This window comes from Diuraphis noxia, unplaced genomic scaffold, assembly GCF_037042655.1.
Source record: "Diuraphis noxia isolate RWA-SAM2 unplaced genomic scaffold, SU_Dnox_SAM2 contig0001, whole genome shotgun sequence".
NCBI classification, from domain to species: Eukaryota; Metazoa; Arthropoda; class Insecta; order Hemiptera; family Aphididae; genus Diuraphis; species Diuraphis noxia.
The window spans coordinates 60,534,595-60,560,443 of NW_028301711.1; the positions used below are offsets into that span (position 1 = coordinate 60,534,595).

General features: G+C 26.6%; 2 protein-coding genes across 3 annotated transcripts; one reads left to right on the plus strand and one right to left on the minus strand.

Annotated features, from left to right (window-relative positions):
* Nucleotides 1-132: 132 nt before the first annotated feature.
* Nucleotides 133-25,629, minus strand: AhcyL1 (Adenosylhomocysteinase like 1). 2 transcript variants are annotated; one of them, XM_089216352.1, is made up of 13 exons: nucleotides 24,694-25,629; nucleotides 24,544-24,625; nucleotides 22,980-23,111; nucleotides 20,158-20,258; nucleotides 20,020-20,091; nucleotides 18,590-18,620; nucleotides 15,456-15,623; nucleotides 14,138-14,282; nucleotides 13,902-14,054; nucleotides 12,991-13,156; nucleotides 2,252-2,419; nucleotides 2,102-2,180; nucleotides 133-2,041 (listed from the first exon to the last, which is right to left on the minus strand). In XM_089216352.1, exons 1-13 carry the CDS (start codon nucleotides 24,745-24,747, stop codon nucleotides 1,914-1,916), a joined length of 1,479 nt encoding a protein of 492 aa, XP_089072478.1. In that variant the 5' UTR covers nucleotides 24,748-25,629; the 3' UTR covers nucleotides 133-1,913. The 2 variants fall into 2 exon arrangements, with proteins under 2 accessions (XP_089072478.1, XP_089072477.1); XM_089216351.1 differs by having other exon boundaries at nucleotides 14,138-14,288; nucleotides 24,694-25,626.
* LOC149061096 (zinc finger MYM-type protein 1-like) lies at nucleotides 6,267-9,132 on the plus strand. The gene is made up of 8 exons (XM_089216350.1): nucleotides 6,267-6,535; nucleotides 6,604-6,847; nucleotides 6,959-7,154; nucleotides 7,250-7,577; nucleotides 7,655-7,907; nucleotides 7,972-8,226; nucleotides 8,306-8,568; nucleotides 8,635-9,132. The coding sequence occupies exons 2-8, from the start codon at nucleotides 6,712-6,714 to the stop codon at nucleotides 8,995-8,997; spliced, it is 1,794 nt and encodes a 597-aa protein (XP_089072476.1). The 5' UTR covers nucleotides 6,267-6,535; nucleotides 6,604-6,711; the 3' UTR covers nucleotides 8,998-9,132.
* Nucleotides 25,630-25,849: the final 220 nt, after the last annotated feature.

The window sequence follows — 25,849 nt, forward strand, 5'->3', positions numbered from 1 at the left end:
TGATTAGTTGATTCATCTTAATGGTAATAACTATTAAAAATATTCATTTAAATTAATTTTACTTACAAATGCAGATTGTAAATCTTAAAAAATTAATATACACAGGAAAGGAGTTTAAAATAAAAAGTCATGTTCAATTTAAAATATTATTTTTTCAAAAAAAGTAAATGAAATCTTACAATGAAACCATTTTAAAACATGTTAAGTAAAATTTCAATCTATTATTAGTGTAAAAACAAAACCTATTCAACCACATATATTTTGATAAAATATGTACTTAACTTTAAATAATTTCTTCACAAATATGACTTAAAAATATATTTGATACCAAAACAAACATAAATCTCACTAAAATGAGTCTATACTCAATTTAAATTAAAAAACATCCCTGGCAGCCAACTTGTGTGTAGGGGAGTGTATTCACAAAAATGCAGCGGCTTATAAATGGTTGACTCAGTGGGATTACATGAAAGGAGGTTTCCACCTGCCACCAATCATGTTTCTTAACTTACATTGAATGTAGATACTCTAAACAAAATAGTACCTTAACTGTTTATTTTTACTTAATAAAATCATAGCTTTTTAAACAATTAAAATAACCTTATAATAATATAAATATATATAATTAAAATTGGTAATGTAAATCAATATTGTAAGGTTTAAAACTTATTAATCAAAATATATCACACCAGAGATGATTAATTTATAAATTTTAGTATAAAAAAGAACTTTTTTTTAAAATTTATAATCTGTAAATTGAAAGAGTCATATAACCTTCTTTTCAACAATATCAGAATATTATGTAAATACAGATTATTCACACACCTTAAAATAATACTATCAAAAACACAATTTAATTCTTAAAAAAATAGTAGATTGATATTATGAGTGAATATATTATATCATACTTTTGTTTTTTTAACATTTTTTCAGACTTTTTGTTTCAATTTATTATTCTTTTAATATTATTAATTAATACTTTTTTTTGTGGATTCTTTAAGTTTAACATCTACATTAAACAGAAATATTTAATTTATAATGGCTCAAGCCATAATATAAAATACTGAACTTGCATTAAATTGTATATTAAAATTATTAATATTAAGAGACACATTTACATTGATTCAAGTTACATTATGATATCAAATTTAAAATGTTCTAGCGTTTTTTTAATTTATTTATTCATTCTTAAACTAATCAGATTTTCATCTAAGACAACAAGATATCTAATTTTAAAAATTATAAAAAATATTTGGTACAAATGCTTATATATGTCATAAGTTTGTATATTTTATATAGTAAGTAATCATAAATAATTAATAAGTAGATAATAGTTGAAATTTGGTTCTTTAAACACAAGGCTTAAATGAATAAATGGACTAAAACATGCCTCAGAGTAAAAATTGAACTTCATATGACACCAAATGTATTAAATCTATAATCTATTACAGGGTGCAAATAATAGTTACCTAGTTTAACTTGGCATGTTTCTAATAAAGAACAAACACGTGAATTATTATTCATTAAATTAGATCAAAAATGAATTAATTTTTTTTATTGACACTTTGAAATGTGTACACACACACCTAACATCTACATCTATATGAATTTTATGAAAAATTCTGTTAAGTTTTTTATACTATCTATTTTCTCTGTTTGTTATAATGTAATTAAAAAAATAAATAATATTATTGATCTATTAATATTGTATGTATAAAATATAAACACAATCTGTGCATAAATAGTTTTTTCCCCAGCTGGTCAGATAATGGAATTCTAGAGCTTACAGCACTTCCAAAATAACTTCAGGACACCTCGTTAATTTGAATGTAAATAATTATAATAATATATATTCTCCATAAAGGAAAATAGTAAATTGTATTTAATCTTAACCAGCATTGTCGAAGTATGGATCAATATCTATAGTGGTTTGGTTTAAACGGACCATTTTTTGGTAATCCCATATACTTGGCTTGTTCTTCAGTAAGCTCTGTAAGATGAGCGTCAAATGTAGCCAGGTGAAGACTTGCCACATACTCATCTAAAACAAAATGAGAATTTTATACTTTATAAAAGAAATTATACTTAAATGATAACACACCCATTTTTTTCGGCAATAAATATACATCACTCTTGTAACGACCAATTGGAGCATTAAACAGTTCCATTAGCGCAAGTATCTTTAAAAAAAAAAAACCATCAAGTATAAAACACCGTACAAGTAATGAAAACAATTTAATCCAAAATTTACCTGGGTTGTACCAGTAATGGAAGTGACAAATGATGGAATGCTTGAACAGGTATAGTTTACATGATGACCACCAGCAAGTAAAATCATGGTTTTTCCATCAGGCCAGCGGATGTGATCTACTTGTGAACGTACCTTTTCCCATTTTAACTCTGGTGTACGTAATGCAGCCTTTGATGGAAAAGAAAATAGATTAATACAATTATGAATTATCATTTAAACTCAGAATTAGGAAACTAAAATAATAAGTAGGTAGGTGATATGATATTATTTATTGTAAACGTTTAATGATATAAGTATTAGGTATCCGGAAAAACAGGTTACACTACATAGGTAATTAAATTTCCATATTACTCAACGCCTTATAAATGTTTTTCAAAAAGACATTGGATTATCAATCTCTTGTAGACATAACTCTAAAAAGTGTATAGGATGCCAAGTAATGTATATAACTGAGTACACAGTTTTCATGGATACATGTTATAGGTAAATTATATATACAATCACTGCAGTTTTTCATTACATTGTATATAATTAATTATTTTCATAACTGTATATTTCTGATAAACAACAACATTTTCTGAGGATATTAAAATATTCAAAAACCAAATATCATTGCTAGTAATAAATATAAGATAATATAATATATTAAAAATAGTAAATATTTTATTTTATTGTTTATGAGTATATAGGTAGTATTTTTATATTCTTTTGTAGATTCAGAGGTACATTTTTTGTCTGTTTCAAAAGCCAATTTTAAGAAATAAAAATAAAAATTAACTTAATGATAAATTATAGGTAAGCTCTTTGAACTTGTACAGAATATATTAAGGAAAACTGCTATGGTGATGTGAACTTAATCATGGAACTTGTAATACATACATATTATTAGTATATAAGTCATAAGTGGTTGTTATATTGTTATTCTAAGAGCATCAATGCATTGACAAAGTAACACAATAACTAACAGGCCCATAGATCACTGATACATGTGTTAATGATAATTTTACCGCGTTTGATGATTAATTTATTGGCATATTATTTATTCTGCGTATGGGGTCTTAACGTAGGTGAAATCAGTGGGGTGATTATGCCTAGAAAAAGAACTCGGCTTGCTCGGCAATAACAGCAAAACGGCAACGATTTTTACGCAGAAATAAAATAGCGGATGAAAATATGCCTAGATTGGCAATGAATTCAATGAATAATGAATAATGATAAGTCATTACACGTAAATTAAATGTTACGAAAAACTGAAAATTTCCCAGTGTCGCTGGATCACACAACAATCCTACAAAAAGATTCAGCTAAATACTTAGGTAAACACCTTGATTCTCACCTTAATTGGAAAGACCATGTCTACCAGAAAAAAATACAAATAAAAAAAAATGCGCAAGCTTTGCTAGCTACGTTAGACCTGATTAACAAATGGCTCCTATATGCTGCTATCAAATCAATTTAAACTTATGCCATACAACTGTGGGGTTAAACCAAAATATCCTACATTGAAGTCATTCAAAGCTGTCAAAATATTGCCTATCGTACCATTGTTGCAGCATAACGGTTTGACAGGAATGTAATCATCCATGGAGATGAATACGTATATCATCCATCCAAGATAAAATCAATAAGTTTGCCAATAAAGATAATATAAAAAGTTGACCTATACCCCAAACAACTTGTTGCAAAACATTAGGTGCCTCAAACGTCATAAGACTTAGTTAAAGTAACTTAGACTAAGGAGGGGAATTATCTCATTGGATCTATCTTAGTTAGAAAAAAATAAAACCCAACTGAATATATGGAATGCGTATTGTGTATACAGTGCCGCAACAACCACAGGGGCAGCCGGGGCAATGCCCCTGCAGAGGGCCGCTAATCGTTGGCTCAAGGGGCCCCGACGTGCAGTGCGTCTATTTAAAAAAAATGTATTATAGTTTAATGTTTAAATAAAATAAAATATATTAAGTAAAAATATTATTGAAAATATTTATTTTTATGATTTATAATGCTATTTAATGTGTTGTCGAAGAGCGGGGGGCCCCTATTGATCCATAATAACATCTATATTTATATATAAAACTGTTAGTGAAAGTATTGGTAATTTAGTGACAGAATAAATTGGTAAATAATATGTATGTACTAAATACACTTATATAATTGTGGATATTAGAATATAAAATATTGATAACAATTTTGCAAATTGTACAAAAGTATGGTATTGTTTGTTTAATATTTTTAGGGGGGCTTTAACTTCAAATTATTTATTTTGAGGGAGCTAAGCCCCCGTAAGCCCCCCCCCTCACGGTCACCGCCGATGAACGTTTTAACAATTATTTCATACATTTTATTATTTTAGCTAATTCTATTTATGATGATTCTGAATATTCTGATAAAACTGTTAGTGAAAGTATTGGTAATTTAATGACAGAATCAATATTATAATACAATTTATATTTATAATAAAAAAAACAAACACTAAAAGTGTTGTTATATTTTAATAACAAGACACCAGTCACTGGGTGGTGGTGGGCCTTCGCATTTTATTTTTAGGTTTTTAAAACAAAAATACCATCATTATTTATTTTGTATTGGTAACCTATAAAAAAATATATACATAAGCCTCAGGGCCCCATACATTGACTGTGTCCGGGGCCCCAAGAATCCTAGTTGCGGCACTGTGTGTATAGATTCTAATACGAAAAGTGCCAAACTATCCCATCTATAAAAGACATAATTTTGAGTCTGTCAATGTTCTCTTCATCAGTGGTGGATCCAGGGGGGGGGGGAGGCGATCGGGGCGAAACTGTTCAAGTCGGCATCGTGGTTTTTCATGAGCTTATTTATTTATTTTTTGTTAATTGTTTATTGTTTTTTATTGATTCAAATAAGTGGATTTAAATATAATGAAACGAAATCATTCTGGATCATAATAAAATTATTTTAAAGTTGGGTCACATAACACACCTGCAGAAATCCAAAAACAAACAGTCACTGCATCACTAGAGACAATTCTATGACAATAATATTAACACCGCTATAGCTACATCAATATTATAGACGTGCCATTTTCATTCCATGGCATAGGCGCAACTAGGTGGGGGCTTGGGGGGGCTAAGCCCCCCTAAATATTTTCATAGCTCCTCTGATAAAAAAAATTTTGAATCTCAGGATTTTGTAATTTTTGTGATAAAATGTATTAAATTTTATCATCTATATCTATAATCTCAATATTTAAACAAAATAATTATTAAGTTTGAAAATTATTTGTTATTCAGTGTAACTATAAAAAGTGTATAACAGGGTTTTTCCACATGACTTTGTATTTTCGTCAACAGCTCTATCAGCTGCTAACATTTGAGTATCTCATGAACCATTATATTGTTGTACACTTGTACAATGTACAGTTTTACAACACGTGAACACGGTGACCGACGCCCGTAGCCTGTTGCCCGTATTATATATTTTATTTTATCAGAAATCAATCGTATTATATTTTATTCATTAACAACATCGTGGGACGTGAATCTTTTAAAAGTGTGAATTCTTATTATTTTAACGCTTATTATAAATAAATATTTTTTTTTACTTTTTATTCTATTTATTTAATATGGAAAAACGTGACATTTTTAACATTTTCAAATTCAATAAGTCTAAATCTAACACTCCGACAACGGCGACAAGTACACCAGAAAATGATCAAAATATTGATAATCCTACAACATCAAGTGCTTTTAACGACATTATTTTAATTTCGGAGACTGCAGATAATTCTAGTGCTGATATTCACAACAATGTAGCTTATTCCGGAGACACATTTAATGATGATCTAGGTGATTTAGTATCTGGACCAAATATACCAATACAAAAGGTAAATATTAAATTACATTTGGTACTTAGTAGTTAGTACAAACATTAGGAACAATTGCTTATAACTATTATTTATTAATTTAAAAATTATAACAGTGCTGCAATGAGTAATGACTAATTATCATATTTGAATTTTTCATAAGTATATTGAATTTTAATATCGTTTATTATGGCTTTTGCTTTGCTTAGGAATATCCCAAATCAAAATTTGGTTCACAAAATCGCGCATTTTCATCTTCTTATTATGCTAATTTTGAGTGGTTAGAGTATAGTATCAAGAAAAATGCTGTATTTTGTTATGCTTGCCGCATGTTTGCAAACAATTTTGGTTATACTGAAGATACATTTATCAAAACTGGGTTTAATAATTGGAAAAAAGCAAGTTCTTCTAATTCATAATCTTATACCTATTACTCAGTAATTAGATATGTCATATGTGACATCTATTACAATCATTTTATTTTTTTAATTAAAACAATTTACAGATATCTTCAAAATTAGCGTCTCATGCTGGTACTAAAATACATGTACAAAGTACTGTAAGATTGTCTGAATATGTATTCAGTAAAAAGTCAGGGTCTGTTTTATCAAAAATGTGTACAGCCAATAAAGTTTTAATAGAAAAAAATAGAAAATATGTATCTCAGTTAATAGATATAGTTTTATACCTGAGCAAACAAGGAATTGCATTTAGAGGTCACGAAGAATCATTTAAATCAACAAATAAAGGTTATACATTTGAATACTTCTCACTTTTAAATTAAATTACTTGAAAATATTACTTAGTTAAAATAAAAATTTTATAATATCTCAATTTATTTATGTAACCTACTTCTTTAGGAAATTTTAAAGAAATGTGTGAACTATTTGCCAAACACCTTCCAAGTTTCAACGAAATACATGAGAGAAAAATAAACTTAACTAGTTGGCAAATTCAAGAAGATATAATTGACATCTGTGCAAACTTAGTAAACAAAGAAATATTTAAACAGATAACGGAAACGGGTTTTTTTGCAATAATGTGTGATGAAGCAAGGTATGCTAATAATTACCTACTAACAACTCTATGTAACAGGTACTTCTTGAAAACTTTATATAATTTATCAATGTTCATATTTTTTTTAAACATAGATGTTTTAAAGAAGAGCAGCTTTCAATTTGTGTGAGATATTCAGTTAAATTTCAAGTTTTTGAACGCTTTTTGGGATTTGTAAATGTATCAACTGGGCAAGACGCTAGTCACATAGTTTCAGCCATATTTTATTTTTTTGAAAAGCATAAAGTTGATATGAATGCTGTTAAGATTATTGCACAGTCATATGATGGTGCAAGTGTCATGTCAGGGCATCTTAATGGAGTCCAATCAAAAATTAAAGACTTTTATCCATGTGCTATTTACACCCACTGCATGGCACACCGACTAAACTTAATTGTTGTTGATACGTGTAAAAATATTAAGGTAAGCCTATGATACTTAAATTTATAAATATTATTAATTTTAAACTACATAGATGATAGATTGTCATTGTTTCTTAGGGAGCTCGTACAATATTTAACGTACTTGAAGCTGTATATGTCCATTTTTCAAGACCTTTAAATAATTCAAAGTTATGTGATATTCAATCTAAATTAGGTTTAAAAAAAGGCAATATGTTAAGAGTATGCGATACTAGATGGGTTTGCAGGTACAAAAATTGCGAGGCTATGTTAAATAATTTTAATGCAATTGTTAAATACCTTGAAAATGAAATTGATGAACAATCTGATAAAGATATTGCTCAAGCTATTGGTAATAAATTAATAACATAATAACTGTTCAATTTAATAATTATAAAATAATTTAAATTTTTTAGGCATATTAAGTTCTATACAGAAATGTGAATTCATTATTTTTCTTATTATTCTTAAAGATGTATTGAGTATAATGAACATATTAAGTAATAGTTTACAAAGTAAAACAGCAACACTTGGTAAATCTAAAAATATTATTGAGTCCGTTATAAAAACATTTGAAACATCAAGAACAGATGAGGAATTCCATAATGTTTGGAAAAAAATAGTTAATTTTGCTGATGAAAATAATATTAACTTACAAATTCCAACTATGGGTAATTATATTTGTATATTAAATAATGTTTATTTTAAAAGTAATTCAATTTATATTTCTGTTTAAATTTGTAATAAAAGGATCCAAACGTCAAAGAAGAGAAACTCAAAATCTTCATGATTATGTGGTGTTTGTAACTACTGGAGCAGAAAATGAAGTAGTAGATTCAAACACTACGGTTGAAATATACTGGCAAAGAGTAGCCTACATGCCTATTATTGATTCTATTGTAAGACATCTCAAGTATAGATTCTCCAAAGAGAGTTTACTTATGGCAAGCTCTGTTGAAAGTTTTATTAAAATGGATTTTGTTGAAAGTTCATATTTTATAAATCATTACAAGGTTAATATTACATTTTTTGATAATATTTTTTTCTAAATAATTTTATTGTGATTTTAATTGTTTTAGGATGTTTTAATGATAGATATTCATGCTTTAAAATCAGAAATGAATGTAGCAAGAAATTGCATGATTACCATAAAACCGGATTTTGATATTAATGACATTAGCAAAGTGATCGAAAAACATGTTTATCCCAATCTTTATAAGTTACTGCAAGTAGCAATAAGTATTCCAATAAGCTCAGCCACTTGCGAACGATCGTTTTCTTCCATGAGGCGTATCAAAAATTGGTTACGAACCAGTATGCTTCAAGACCGTTTCTCTAATTTGGCAGTTCTGAATATTGAGAGAGATATTGTTAACTCATTGAATAATGAAGACGTTTTAGATATGTATTGTATTAAAGACAGAAAATTTGTATTAAAATAAAAATAAAACTAGAGTCGAATTTGTACACCTATATGTATTATTAACGTAAATTATGGTGAATACGGGGGTGTGGGGGCGTAGCCCCCGCGGGTCTGTGTTGTCTTGGTACTTTTAGCCCCCCCAAAATATAAGCTCTAGTTGCGCCTATGTTCCATGGCTAGATTCTTTTATAAACAATATATCCGAGCGATTTTTAAAGCAAACACGTGTTATTAAAAGTTTTAAGTGCCTTCTACAAATTGAAAATTCTCCTAATTGAACAGAAAAATCATAATATTCCAAACTTTTAGAATATTATAAAAATGATATACTACAAAATGGTGTTAATGCTGCAGGAGTCGAATGTGATTTATGGTACCAAAAATTCCAATGCCCTAATCATTCATTACCACAAAATGCAATCGATGAAATTTAACTTATATAATGCTACTCTATTTGAAACTATATTTATACTTTTACAAATATTCTAAACATTGCCTGTATCGACTAGTACAACCGAAAGATCAATTTCCACTTTGAGAAGAATAAAAATATACTCAAGAAATACAATGAGTCAGGGGTCGACCGGATGTCCGGATGGATTACCTATGCTACATATTCACAGAGAAATCGATGTTAGAACTTCAGAAATGCTGTCATTACTAAGAAAAAAAGGACCAAGGCGACACAACTTTATAATTTAAAAGGTATTCATAATTTTATAAATTAATTTCTATACATATTTTAAAACGATTTGAATTTCCCCCCCCTCCCATCAAAAAAAATCCCGAGTGCATCCCTGGTGTTATTTTTTGTCTATTATATTATATTTCTATAGTAAATAATACTATTCATGATGAATTAATAAAATAATTCTGTAACACTCGACGATCACACGGTGGAATATTTATGCACTATATTATACCGTAATCACACAATTCACAAAATATGTCGATGAGTGCAATCAGGTAAACAGCTGTTTCTGCGAGCAATTTCAACTGCTATGTGATATTGATAATGAGTCATTATTAATGACATAACTTTTTGGGCAAATATGATAATATCTTTAATAGTCACATGGATTGAACCATACTACCTACTAATGGACTGCGCCTTCCTCGCCACCAACCTAGAGAACAACTAGGACAATATCTGATAAGTAAAAAGGGGTATCGTGGAAAAATAAATTTAATATTGCTGTTTATTCCATGATTTTTATATTTGAGAATATATTTAGATGTATAAAATTAAAATTCAATATGACGTTTTACAAAATAAAATAATTATTCATTATCATTAAAATTCAATATTATGTTTTACAAAATAAAATAATTATTAATTAAAATTCAATAAGATGTACAAAACAAAATAATAATTAGAAAGCCAATCGGGAATTAGAATTTAAAATTTACACTTTACTGATGCCGAAAATGGACAAGTTTTGTCAAATGCGATCTTATCCTTTCTTTGGGTTGGCTAATTGTTTTATTCAAATGATGTACACGAATGGTAAAGTAAGTTTTAAAGATTAATTTTATTATTTGAATGCGATGATTATTTATCGGATTTTGATTGTAAATATGATTTGATAATTTTAAAAAGTACTTGTTTATATTAATTTGTGAAAAGTTTAAGAATAATTTTTTTAGCTATATTACTAAAATTTTATTGATCCTAAATGCATTTTAGTTTTATTAAAAACTTTTCGGACATAATTGTAAGCAGAAGAAGAATAAAAATTTAAAGTTAAAGCAAAAGCTCTTAGTTCTGGAGATATTTTTTTTTCAGAAATGCCATTTAACTGCTTTAAAATAATTTGTCTTGGAACATTGGATAAATTGTCCTAAAAAATTAATTAACTAGTAACTTGCCCAACCCTAATATTTATCGTATATAATTTACTTGTGTAACTTTATTTCTAGTTCTTTAGAAGCTATGCTATTACACAGAGGAATCGAGCAAGTTTTCACCATTTTAGTGGTTCAATAATTCAATTCAATTCAATTCTCAAAAAAAATTATATTATATATAATATAAAATTATAAAATTTATTCAACTTTTGAACTTTTCATTTTTGTTATCAGCTGATAGCTATCACCAAAAATCTATTATCAGTTATCATGATAAGAAAAAAAAACTTTGGAACAATAAACAATCATTCATTATTTCTTCCAAAATATCCTTGTTTGCTTATCAGATGTTGCCTGAGTAAATTTTAGCTAACGCGCAGTCCATTAGTATAAACGAACCGTTCTTCGCAGGAAAAATTTTTCGTATGATCCATTTCCTTATTACACTTATACCATGGTAATGACCACGTTCGTGATTGATTATTATTTAAAACACCATCACTTATCACGGTATTATCATAGAACAGTTGTATTATATCAAGGTTAATATAAATTTATATATTTATATTAACCTTGGTATTATATATTGTATATAAATTGTGATTGTAGATTTATTAATTGCTGCCAAATGTCATGATTTTGGCGGTGAAATATGATTTATACGATTACCCATGAATGTATTTCGTAAGACATTAATGGCCTGTTTTACAATCATAGTTTAAACCTCGGTTACGCTTGAACCACTGATTTTACCGGCCGAATTCGGAGGTTTAACCTGAGTTCAACTATTGTAATACGGGCCCTAATAATAAAAGCAATAAGAGGATAGTCAAAGCTAAACCTATTCATTGCATTGTATCTTATCGCATTAATTGGGTCATAAAAATAAAAGTAGGGCGCTCAATAATAAATTGGAGATTTCGGGGTTATTGGAATATTGCCTATTTTAGTAGTGTACTCCTTGTTAGTAAACTTTTCTTGTTTAGCCAGCGCCGACTAGTAGATTTTCCGGTTTCCCAATTTTAAGTTTTATTTTGACATACAATTTTTTTTATAAATTAGAATATTATTTTTAATATGTTTTCATGTGAGGTTAGGTGTTATTATTTGTTTAGTGTTTTCAAATTTTTTTTTTTTGTTCAAGCAATTAATAAATGTCAATAATATTATTCATCAATAATTTATTATTAACAAAATGTCTGTGAATAAAATGTTTTCTTGGGTGTTGTGCAGTGTACTAAACCAAGTAAACCATGAAATATGAAAATACTAATATTTCAAAATATAATATAATATTGTGATAAGGATGTGATAAGGAAATGGATCATACGAAACATTTTTCCTATAATAATAGGTCTATGGATTGAACGACCGGCAAAAGATTCCTCTGTTATCATCAACGTTATTTTCTCCATGCCGTTTTGTTTCCAGTCAATATGGTTGAAAAATCTATGATTTTTATTGGTCAACAGATTTTTTATCTTTTGCGTTCTATAAATTGTAAAAAGTATTGGAATAAATGATTACATTTTTTCTCTTTTCTTTTCTTTTCTTTTCGAATACCCGTTTTACCTATCTCAAATTGACAGACTTATAATTACTCAACGCGCATATAGTTAATACAATTATGGCGCAATAAGTTTTATTGTTTATTCTAGGACAAGACTCGACAATGCAGCCTACCTAGGCGGAACGTGTTTTCAGACTCAATGTGCGTTCCATACATCCAGTTAAGTACATAAACAATATTTCTACTCAAATACCAAGAAGTCCATAGACTTTTGACTTCAAATACTAGTATACAATTTAATAACTATTCTTCAGGAAAATATGTGCCCAAATTTTTGTTTTTAAATGAATAATTATTAAAGGGGCTGGAGTTATATTTTGACAATGTCATGTGTATTTGATCCGTTGCGTGAGTGGTAAATCTGATTTAGATTTTTATTGGAGTTAAATGAAAATTAGTGTATGTAATCTGTTATCAATTTTAATTTTCACACATGGCTTAAGATGAAATATGTATTAGTTATATATTTTAGGTAATGGTAATAAAAAAATATATATTTATAATGAAAAATGTATTGCTATGAATAAGGAGAATTTAAATTCAAAAAATATTGTTGTACAAACTATTTTGTGTAATCAAAGTATTATTACTTACCACGTCAATTTCATTATGGCAATAACTCATGCAACACACTATACAACCAGACTTCATTTTATCCATGTGTTCTCGAATAACTACATTTTTATTACCAGTAGCTGTGATTACAATATCCACTTGACGAATTACTTCGTTAAGCTTAACAACTTTAAATCCATCCATACTGAAACAGTATAAAAATCATTTTTAAAAACTCATTAAAGTAATAAATGATAAATATATTTATATAGTAAATTATTAAGCCTCATATACAATTATATATATCTATTATTGAAAGATCATAAAATACAAATCTTATTTGTATCAAACTTAATAATAATAGAATCTGTATTTTACAGAATATGTTGTTATTATTTATAAAATAAAACTATAATAATGATTAAAAAAAATTCTTAATGCAAAACATTTGAAAGAAGTTGTTTAATAATGTTTACATTTATTAAGTTTATTTATTGATATTTAATAGACATTTGTGATCTACAATCCATCACAAAAAAAAACATAATTCACTAATATTTTAATGTAATATTTCAACTTTAAGTAAAATATATAAGTTGTTCATAAAATCTTTTAATTTTTAATTTTTAACATTAATTTGTTTTTTTATATATTTAAATCCTATAATACTTATGAGATTTTAATTGACAAAAATAAAATGTAAATAAAATTACAAAAAAAATGTATCTATATATATATATACATAATGAATGACTTTAATAAAAATTGCATCATATTAAGTCTTTATAAATTAAAATTACATTGAATGAATTTTAATGTATATGAGTTTTTTAATTTTGTTTTAATTTGGTACATATTAATACAATATACTAATTTTGTACATATTTTTCTCAATTATTAGTATGCATTTATTAAAAAATAATCTATATACTAAAATAAAAAATACATACCATGCTTGCAAGGCACATATTGGATCGATTTCTGTGACATAAACTATACAACCAAGCCCCTTTAAAGACTGACAACATCCTTTTCCCACTTCTCCATAACCACATAATACAATTTGTTTTGCACCAAACATTAAATCGGTACATTTTTTTAAGCTATTGCAATATAAAAAATATGTTTATAAAAATATTTTAAGATACATTAACTAATTTATAACAAAAATCAATGACGTTCATACCTTACAATCACAGATTCCCTACAACTATAACGGTTATCAAATTTAGTTTTTGTCACACAATTATTGATATTAATAGCTGGCATTAAAAGTTTTTCAGCTTTCAATAATTTATATAAACGATGAATACCAGTTGTGCTCTCTTCAACTATTCCTAACAAAAATTTAATATAATTTAATATGCGTGAATGTATTTCTTTATAATAATAAATAAAAACAACTATTTTTATTACAGTAAGTTTTTAAAAATTATGAATTTAAAATTGCATTCATTTCAATTTAATAGAACACTTTAAAATATAGGAAAGAGTTCTGGTACATAGTTTTAACTTAATTTTAATAATCAAAAAAAGACTATCATTATTACGAATAATTGTTTCATGTTATCCAAAGAATGATTTTTCCATGTATAATAACAATATAACTAACTTCTTAATTAACTAAGTCATTACTTTTTAAAACTATATTATTTTAGAAGTTAATACATTTTAATGTAAAATTATTTGTTAATTAAATTAATTTTATTTTGTAACTTGATTTCAAAGCCAGAAAAAAACTTTAGTAATTTATCATTATTTTTTGAGCGTATCTATTTTTAAAAACAATGTATCATCATCATTTAAGTCAAGCTCTACTTAATATTTTCTATCCAAATGAAACAGTAAATTGATGCTTTTACATTTACTCGAATGAAGCAAGTGAGCATTCCCAGTTATCTTGTGCCCTTTTACGAAATAAAATAATATCAAGTTTATCAATTAATGTATTTAAGACAATAGTTACATTTATTACTATTATCAAGCTATATGTGATTTTTTTATAAATTTACAATGCATTTTAAATTAAAATTTCTACAGAAAATCAATTCTTTTCAATTTAAATTAGGAACACTAATTTGATGACTTTTTGAGCATATTCTTTAGCATTTTAGTTTTAATGCAAAATATAAGAATAAATATAACCAATTAATTATAATACTATTTTACTTTAAAATTAAAATAAGCGAAATAATGTTTTTTTACATTCAATAAAGTTCTACTCTTTCTATTTGATTTTGAGAGACCTACTCTAAGATAATTTTAGTTTAAATCTACTGGAAATAAGAGTAAGGGTTATTTTGCTTGTATGTTGCCTGTCGTGATACGGAGACAATTTTTTTAAATATCTTGCATAAAATAATAATTTGATAATAAATAACAATCTAATAACTAAAATAAATTAAATTAAAAATTTGTGTAAATAGATTAAAAACCAAAACACGCAACTTCTAAAATTTTCTAATCAAATAATTATAAACCACGATCTGCGTATAGATATTTACCAATTAAATTTTTAAAGATACTAGGATATTTCGCTTGACAAAAATTAGTTGCATCTCCTCCATCATCTAAAATCATGTTAGGTTTCCAATTCTTGCCTTCAAAACATTTTTCAATACACCACCAAAAATCATCAACAGATTCACCTCGCCATGCAAATATTGGAAATCCTAAAAGTTAGTAATGCATTAATAAAAAAAAAACCAATGTTTTGAGTTTTTGTTATTGGTATTCAGTTATTCATACAAAATAATTAAAGTATTGTCTTTTTTAAAAAATGATTTTGTTTTATTTGTTTGTCATTTTTTCATAATTATAATATCAACAATGCATGGTCAAGTTAAAACAATATCAAATGTTTTCAGTTTTATAGTTTTATGATAATATCTGTAATATATTAGTCAATTTTACATACATTGATATTTACCAAATATTTGATTTCAAATGTGATGTATCAGTTTTTACAGTGCTATTTGTACAATGTAAAAGTGACGAGGATCAAAGTAAAAAGTATATCATATAACGTTAGTACAAACACAATTCTCTTATTAATTAAAAAAAATACACTATAAAAATATTTATCACCTTGAATTTATTGGATCATATTAAAAAAGGAATAAATATGTTTAGGGAATTAACAGCATTTCTGGATAGTAATGTTCTACCAGATGCCCAATTGATTACTCATTAACTAGAAACATGCAATTAAAGTGGCATGCAAGTCTTTCAAAAAATAATTATTTCATTTGTGTAAAGAAACATAATTGCATGCTTCTGTTGGAAATTTTAAATTAATAACATTTGAATGACTATTTACGTCAATCTGAGACAATCAAACAATTGACAAGCCATGGTAATATTAAAAATTGACTGAATATAATCTTTACCAGATGCTTACATATTATGTATAATATATATTAAATCAGAAGAAAATATTGGGGGAGGTTATAAACTATTGGAAAAAAATAATCATTCATTTATGATATAAGGATTATGAAATATTTTCCTGCTTTTTCTTTGTACGCAGGATATCAAGTACACAAAAAGTTAAATTAAATTTTAAAAAAATAATCATAAGTGTGATACTAAAAATTTGTAAAAATTAAAACATTTCAATAACATAAAAGAGTTAATGATATTTGAAAAATATATACATACTGATTTATTTCATAATAAGAAATTAATAACCAAGTTAATTAATTATTTAAAATTATAAGGAAAATTAAACTTAAAAGTCTTTAAACATAAGTAATATGTATGTAACAATTAAATAATAAATCCATAAGAATGAAATCAACAAAATATAAGTAATAATAAAAACAATTTCTTTTTAATTCCTAACAAATAAATATGTTACAAAATAATGACCGTAAACCTTTGTACAAAGTACAGAAATTTACAAAAAATATATATTTTTATATTCAGTTATATATAAGAAGGAACCACTAATACCCACAATCGGTGGCAAGGTAACACACTCTTTCACTCTTTAAAAATACATAGATTTATTTAGATAGCTTGATTTAAATAATTATAAAATTATAATTGTTCAAATGCTACAACTATAAAGACTACAGTAATTACCAGTTACCACATAATTCAAATAAAATTACATGCTAAGCAATACAATTAAAAACAATAATAGTTAATTAAGTAGTTATGGATTTTTTTTACAAGGAGTCTATTAATTTAGACATTAAAAGCACATTATACATAAAAATAAGTTTAAGATGTCCTAGCATTTGTGCGTTTGGTTAATACATATAAAATTAGTTCCGATGTATTTAAAATAGTGAGTATTTTTTTAAAAGTTTTGTACAATAATCTACGCAGGGCTGGTGATTTTTGGTCTGGTCCAAAGTGAAAAATTTATTAGGAGCTAGTATATATTTATAAATAATTATTAACATTAAGAAAGAGTTGTATATTATAATAATAGTTAAATTTAAGAAAGGAGATTTACAAGAAGTAGTCAGGGCCCAGATTGTAAATACAAATGGGAGTTCAGCGTGCTACTTAGTACTTAGCTTTTAGTTCCTTATAATCAATCAATTGTATGACAGTTTGTAGAATAAAATCTCCTTGGCAATCAATTTAAACATAGACAGATAAGTTATATTAACTTAATGTACAATTGACTATTAGCTGTACTGCTGTAGTCATGTAGTATTCACTAAAGTTGGTTATAATAATAATATAAATTTATCATGATATAGTTGGAAATTGCCATTCATTTACATAATTGCATGTAGTAAATATTAATTATTATTATCATTGACTTTCTCTCAAACAACAAGAATACTGTGCCTACTGAAACCTCATGTGGGAACCGGGAATATGGAGAGCAATGCTGAGAGAAAATTATATTAGAAGATAAAGTAATCCTAACGGCTCCCTCATGCAAAAGTTAAAATAAATATTTAACATTAAATAATTTGATTAAATTTATCATATAAGTATATCTTCACAAAATTATTATTTTTCATCAAATTTTATCAGGTGATAGAAATGTATCTATAGTAATTATGCATTCATCCCCACTTAATCATTACTTCAAAGGAGAAATATTGTTGGCTAGTGTTCTTAATAATTTGTATAATTCCATCTCATTCAATAAAGAGTTTTAACACATAGTACATATGCATAAATTTGTTCAATACATAATTTATAGTTAATATTTCAATCAACAAATTAAGCTTCCATTTTGCATATGTCGGATGACAGTCCAAGTGAATATAAAGCATTAAAGCTGAATTATCTTAACATTTAACCCAGGATAAGACTGATACCAAAAGGTTATAAAGTAAATATATGATACAAATTTAGAATATTGTAGAAAATGGATTATGGGAGGTTCATTAATGTGGACAAATTTAGGAGAAAGTTTTAAAAATGAAGTAATGAAGAACAAATTACACGGGTGATTGGAAAAGTCTTATAAATGGTTTAATTCACACCAGTATCAAATCCTTAGGTAACATATAGATTTTTTTTAAATATGCAACAACACTTCGTCAAAAAATCCATACATTCACCAAACAGATACAAGATTGTATAGGGTTCACACTCCAGCATAGTATCTCATGTGCCTTATTTTTCTCATATCAGTAATATAACTTGTGATGCCCATTATTACCTGCTTCCGCTAAAGCAGCAGCAACTTCATTCTAAAAAATAAATAATTGTTTAAAACATCCATAATTTGTAATCGTTTATAAGAATTATGTAAGGAATAAAAATTAATAATTAAAACCAGTTGCCGTAATAGCTGTACACTTTAAAAAAAGGTAATTTTTGCGATCTATACATCAATTATAATTCTCTGCATAGTATTCCCAAAATTAAACTGTTCAATACCACACATACAACACATTATAAGTATTAATAAACACATATTTATCTGAAATTGCATTAACATTTAGAAACACCAGTGTTACAGTACTCCTTCATTAATAAGAACTCAGTTAAATTATTGGATAATGAGAATCGATTTTGCAGTCTTGAAAAAGGTCCTATACTAAAAAGTAAGTTTTTTTATTTCCTCGATTTTTACAAATTACTCGAATAACACAAAACTCGAACAAATTTTAGACACATACCAACAGAAAAATGTAATAAACAGGCTAAAACAGCAACAACTATCAGTAACTGTTTTATAAGAGCATGGAACATTGAAAACAAAGCCACTTAAACACCTGAAATACCTATTGATAATGTACAAAGATGGAATTAATTTTTAGCTGTCATAGACTTTTTCAAACCGACATGAGTTTTAAATTAATTTATGTACATTTGAATGAAACAAAATATTTAAATTTCATTATATGTAATATATACAAAAGTAATGTAAAATTTATTTTTGAAGATTACATAAATAATAAAAGAAAAGATATATTAGAGCGTGAAACAATGTATTGAATTTAAATTTCTCTGATAATAAGAAAACATTTGTACCAATTAACATACATTTTTTTAACACAAGTAGGTTATTTTTTGATCCTGGAAAGTTTTTCTTTATAAAAGAGTATGTAAGAGTACTGTAATCATATTTAATCAAATCCACGCAAAATAAAAGTGAACATAAACCACAAAAACAAGGACATTTTTAATGAATTTAAAATAAATTTTACCTGTTAAATGCAAATCACAACTATTTTTATGCATTTTAAATTTAAAAGGTTGTTTAATTAACAATAAAATAAATTTAATTGAATATTTCAAAACAAAATGATGTAAATTTATTCCAATCTTAGTAATATACATATTTTATCTTATCTTATTATCTATATTTTAGATAATTATGAATTAATGTTGAAATAATGGCTGCATCCGAGTTGGGTCCCAAATTTAAAATTGCTACACTAGTTGGGTCCCGAATTATTTTAGGTTCTACACTAGTTGGGTCCCGGATTTTTGTAGGATACTAGTTGGTACTAACTTTAAAAATCTGGACCCAACTCGGATGCGCTGGAAATAATAATAGTGAATGAATTTTTAATTTTTAACTATCAATTAAATGTGTGTGGTATTGAAGAACGTACATAAAAACAACATTTTTATAAATACCTGTGTTGAATAAATATTGCAAGCACTCCATCTCAATTCAGCGCCTAGAGAACCCAATGTTTCAATTAATACCTATAAAATAGTATAGAAAATGTTTAATCATTGATAATTGTAAAATAAAATATTTTATCGACTAACAGCAGTTGGTGCAGTGATAGGTGTACATCCAATAATTTTGGCTCCCCGTAATGGCTTATCTTCCATCACCTGTTTCCTTAGAGACATTAAACCAGGCATTTCTAAATAAACATTTTAAATAACAGTATATGACTAATGCAATAAATTCTAAAAAAAACTCAATATAATACTGATATACATTATATTTCAGCAGTCAATTTTAATAGTTAATTTACTTATCTACTGAAATGCATACAATGTACACATCAACTATAAATAAGTAAAAGAATAAGATGGCTAGTTTTTAGTAATTGGTAAACATATAATTTTATAAAAATTACTTTAGGCTTGATAAAATAGTGCCTCACTGAGGTCTATTAGTGTATTTTAATTAAAAAACAAAACCATCTATTATAATAACATATTAATATTAATGGAACAATTAAAACAAGTAAAAATTAGAAAAGGATACAATATTAATATAATAACTGAAGCATCAAATAAAGGAACTGAAAAGCAAGACAGGAGGAATAGGGATCAACAGACAGAGGATTCATTGCATACGTTTTGCAAATGACATTTTACAACTAGCTAAGTCTCAAAATGATATGAATAAGATGCTCAACACTTAGGAAGATATATTTGATAAGTGCCAACTGAAGATCAATAGACAAAAGACAAAAACAATGTTGATAAGTAAGATCAATAACAAAAATGAAGTAAGTATCAATCTAAGAGACAGTCCTGTACAACAAGTTATGAATTTTGTTATCTGGGAAGTTTAATTACAAATAGATACCAAACAGCTGACATAAAGAGCCATGCAAGCTTTCCATAAGAACTATAGAAATACTTAGTAATAGACACCTCAAACATGAGATTTGTAATAAGTTTATTAAAACTTTAGTATGGAGTGTTTTATCTTATGGATATAAGACATGGACAATGGCACAGAATGATAAAAGCTATCTGCAAGGAATGGATATGTAGTATGGAGGAAGACCAATTGCATACAATAGAAATTAAACAAGAGTTCTAAAAGAAATAAAAGATAAAAGAAGTCTAATTATTAACATAATGGAAAGGAAAATCAAATTAATTGGACATCTTAACCGCTACAATGATTTTCTTAAAAACTAGGGCTAGAATGTTTATGATTTTGGACATTTTTTTTAGGTTGTCCAATAGCTTTTAATTTATATAGAAATGTGTTTTATGATATCTATATTTAACATATCAAAATTTTATTTTGAATATAATTACATATTTTGCCATTTTTTATTTGTAAGTGCATAATTTGTATTATTTTTTGTTTTTATGTGCATATTTTATGGGTTTCGATACAATAAGCTGATAGATACCATAATATTATATTGTATTAACGGAATATAATGTAAGTTTGATTAAGTATCTGTATTTAACAAATCATCATTAATTTACTGTTGATAATTCAATATAGATGGAGTAAAGGTAAATTTATAATAATAATTTTCGATAACCCTCTTCAATATTCACAATCAAAACTTATCTTAGGAGGACGCTACATACATATTTGTTGTGTTTGTTTTACAAGTGTGTAACGTAACAAATTTACAATTAGCAGATCACTTTTAATTCCGTTAGTTTAAAAATTAGAGTAAATTGAGTAAATTGACCTATTATGAAACTTGATGGTAAGAACATTATTTGTGTTTGTATGTGGGTTTTTTTATGATAACTTAATTTTTAAGTGAATTATGAGCATTTTTAATTTACACTTTTTATATATGTATAACTTGCTACAAAATTTAAGTATCATAAAAAAACCACATACAAACACAGATAATATTCTTAACATAAAGTTTTATAATAGGTCGATTCACTCTAATTTTTTAACTAACAGAGCTAAACGTGATCTGCTGAGCGTAAAATTGCAATGTTATGCACTAGTAAGATGGAGACAGGAAATGGTTGAGTAGCGTCCTCATAAAACATTATAAAACAATATGTTAAATAATTTGTTGTTAGTTGCCATCTAGTCTACGCCAGATGTAGAGTACCTATACTGTGCGTTTCGTGTTTTGACGTGTACCTATTTAATTTAATAGATCCCACAAAAATAATTTGTTTATTTTTGTTTTAATTGCTCTTCAATTATGATTTAAGTAAAAAACTTAAACTAAGAGGTTTTGTACAAGAATTTGGATAGCACATTTTATCTACCGATGGTTCAATTCTTTATTACAAATTATGCAAAGTTAAAGTTAGTAGCAAATGTCAATTTACTGTTGAACAGCATATGAACACCACTAAACATATTCAATTAAGTACACAAAAAGACCAATATTTAACCAATTCATTTATATTCTATTAATAATTAAATTTGTCTCTATAAATTTAATGCAGTTTTTTTCTGCATTTTTTTTTTAATGCATATTTTTCAAATTTACATACATTACCTATAGTTGTTTTTTAGTGCATATGTGCATATATATTCATACGTTTTTTAGTGCACAAACATCCTAACTCTATTAATAATATACATGAAGGAAGAATAATTGGACAAAGACTTAAAGCCAATTTTTTCCATGAAATAAAAGAGAAGATATTAAAATGATAAATGGTTCTTTTGTCAGCATAAATATAAAACATTAATGGTTTATTAATGATGCATAATGTAAAAATGTGTTATTTAATAATTTAGGACAGATATTAAGCTATAATGTCCACTGGTATCAGGTATGTAACATAAGTGATGATTAACAAAGATTCTGTAAATGGAAAATTTGATTATATAAATTAATGAAAATTAGAAATGTTTTTAATTACCTTAGCTAATATAATATAAGTATGTTGTTCATTACCTTGTTCGGCAAATTCAATTTCACGCTTTCCAAAGTCTTTGAGCCTTATATCTTTAATGCAAAAATCACTAAATCCAGAACTATTTTGTTGTTTTTTCAACCTAACTGGAGTATCATCTTCAGATAAACTAGCTGTAAAAATATATAATGTATTTAACAAAATAATTAGGTTATGCATATTTTAAGAAGCGTGGTGCCAAAGTATTTGAAATATATTATGATATTGTACATCAAAGGGCCCCTACCATCCTTCCCATATTTAAATTTAACAAATAGATGTAAATTAAAATACCTACATAATGCAATGTTTAACTATTTATTTTTATATCTTAGTTAAGCAAATGCCTGAAAATTCTGTGAAGTACCCTACAGTAGGTACCCTCATATCTAAAATATCTACTATATGACAAAATAGTAAGTTTTAGATAAATTAGGTAAACAGGACTAATCGAAAGAAGTATATTTTAATGATAATAAAACAATAACAAATAATTTTAAATAACTTTGCTTCATTAAAATAAATAAATACTAAGATATCAATGATTCATTAATTTAAAAATAAAATAGGTAGTAACTGTAACAATTTATTGTATAACTGTGTACAAATGATATAAATAGTACTGACAGTATAGACATTATTCAAACAGAACAGAAAATGTAATAAATTCATGATGGAGGAATAATGTTGTTTTATTTTAAGAGAATGTCAGCATACGGTGTGCTGCACACAAATTTTTTCTCAGTATCAAAAGCATAAATATAGGACACCATAAGAAATTTGGATTTAGCAAAACCAATTTTGTGTAATTAGCTTTAATATTCAACTGAATTGACTTAAAGTTAAAAACAAATATGTGTACATTGGCATTTTTACCATATTTAAATTGTAATACTTAACATTTATATTTTGCAAAAAACTCATTAATTGTAAAAAGATATTGTAATAATACAATATATAATGTTTTTAACTTAAGTTTGATGATAAGTCGATTCAAGTTAACTTAAAATTAGTTTTCAATTGATTCTTGATTAATTCTAAAATTTATTGAACTTAAATTTGCTATGTTTTGTTTGGGTCAAAAATAAAACGTGCTGATATCTTTTCAAAGTTAAATGGTTTCAATTTTTTGCTTTTATTATTGTTAGTAAAATAATGACAGTTCTTAAATTTAGTATTATACGCAATTTTCATAAAGATAACAAATTTGTTATGGATAATTTTTAATAAGTAGTTAAGTTCTATACATATATGTATACATTATTTACCACACCCAACATTATTTTTGTAATTTATCTGTAAGAACCTACTGCTTAATTATCTAGGTCATTTATGTATTTATTGCTACCTATTATTACTACTATAACACATATTTACTACATGGAGGTAATTTATAGATCAAGTATGTTTTATATTAATACTAATTATAGTAAATATTTTGATGAATTGTAAAAATAAAAGTTACAAATTCAGTTGTTTATAAAAGCATGGTAAGAAAATAAAGTTTCATAAAAGTAATAGGTACATCAAATATGGAAAAAAGATTATGTCATAGAAAATACTTACCAGAACTACATGAATCTGTTGAACATGTAGAGACAGACCTAGGTCTGTAGCTCTTATAAGGCATTTTTTCAGCAGTAATTTTCTAGAAAAAAAAAATGTTTGATGGTATACTTTGCTACAACTATAGAATGAAAAAAGTTTAATTCTCACCTCATTACTGACATCTGATGATGTGAATGAAGTTTCTTTGCTGTTAATAGACATATCAACAATTTTCTTTTGAAATTGCAATATTGTTTTTTTACAACAAGTTACAATAATGAAAATTAAAAATAAAAGAGATTTTGACAGAGCGTTGCCAATTGATGAATAACTATTCAAATTGTTCAGATTTGTGTGTTGAGCTAATTGTTGGGCGGAAGATGATAATTGCCCTTTTGCAATTTTTGAAATTGCAATATTGTTTTTGTACAACAAGTTACAATAATGAAAATTAAAAATAAAAGAGACTTTAACAGAGCGTTGCCAATTGATGAATAACTATTCAAATTTTTCAGATTTGTGTGTTGAGCTAATTGTTGGGCGGAAGATGATAATTGCCCTATTGTTTGGGGGTTTTTTTTTGGTTCAACTACACGATACAATACGATCATAAAACATTAATATTATTAAATCATCGACTCGTATGAACCCCCATGGATAACCTATCAAACAGCAAGAAATAAACAAAATCGCTAAGAGAAGAAATATTTTCCAAAATAAGTGCGTTATGTGTATCCTGTGAAAATAACTTTATTAATAATAATAATATAATATTACTCCACTCAACCAACCACTGACCCTCCCCCCTTCTTACTGCAAAACGAAAAATATTACTAATTATACATTTTTATACATTTTTCATTCTCGCATAAAACACACACAAACACACTCACGCACATGGACATGACGGACTAAGTGATCCCAATCCGTAATTGACAGCCGAGAATTCGAGATTCGAGTGGCGTTATAAAATAATAAACTTAACATTAATGCAGACACGCGCGAGGCTACAACTCCGCTATGGTAACGGTAAGGCTAAGGCCCTTTAAGAACATTGGTCAAGTCAATACATAAACTCAGAAAAAATTAAGCTTCCCGAAGACCCGAATAAGCGTTTGGTCACCACTGAACGAGACGTGGCTGAATGATAATAATCATTATTATTACTTATCACTCAAACACATTAACCAATGTTATCAAGTAGTTGTTTTTGTTTTACGAAAAACATTTTTATCGAACAATTTAGTACTATCGAATAGTGAAATGAACATTGAGTTTAATTTTATTAGGAATGGTAATCGTAATACCAAACAGTTCAAAGTTT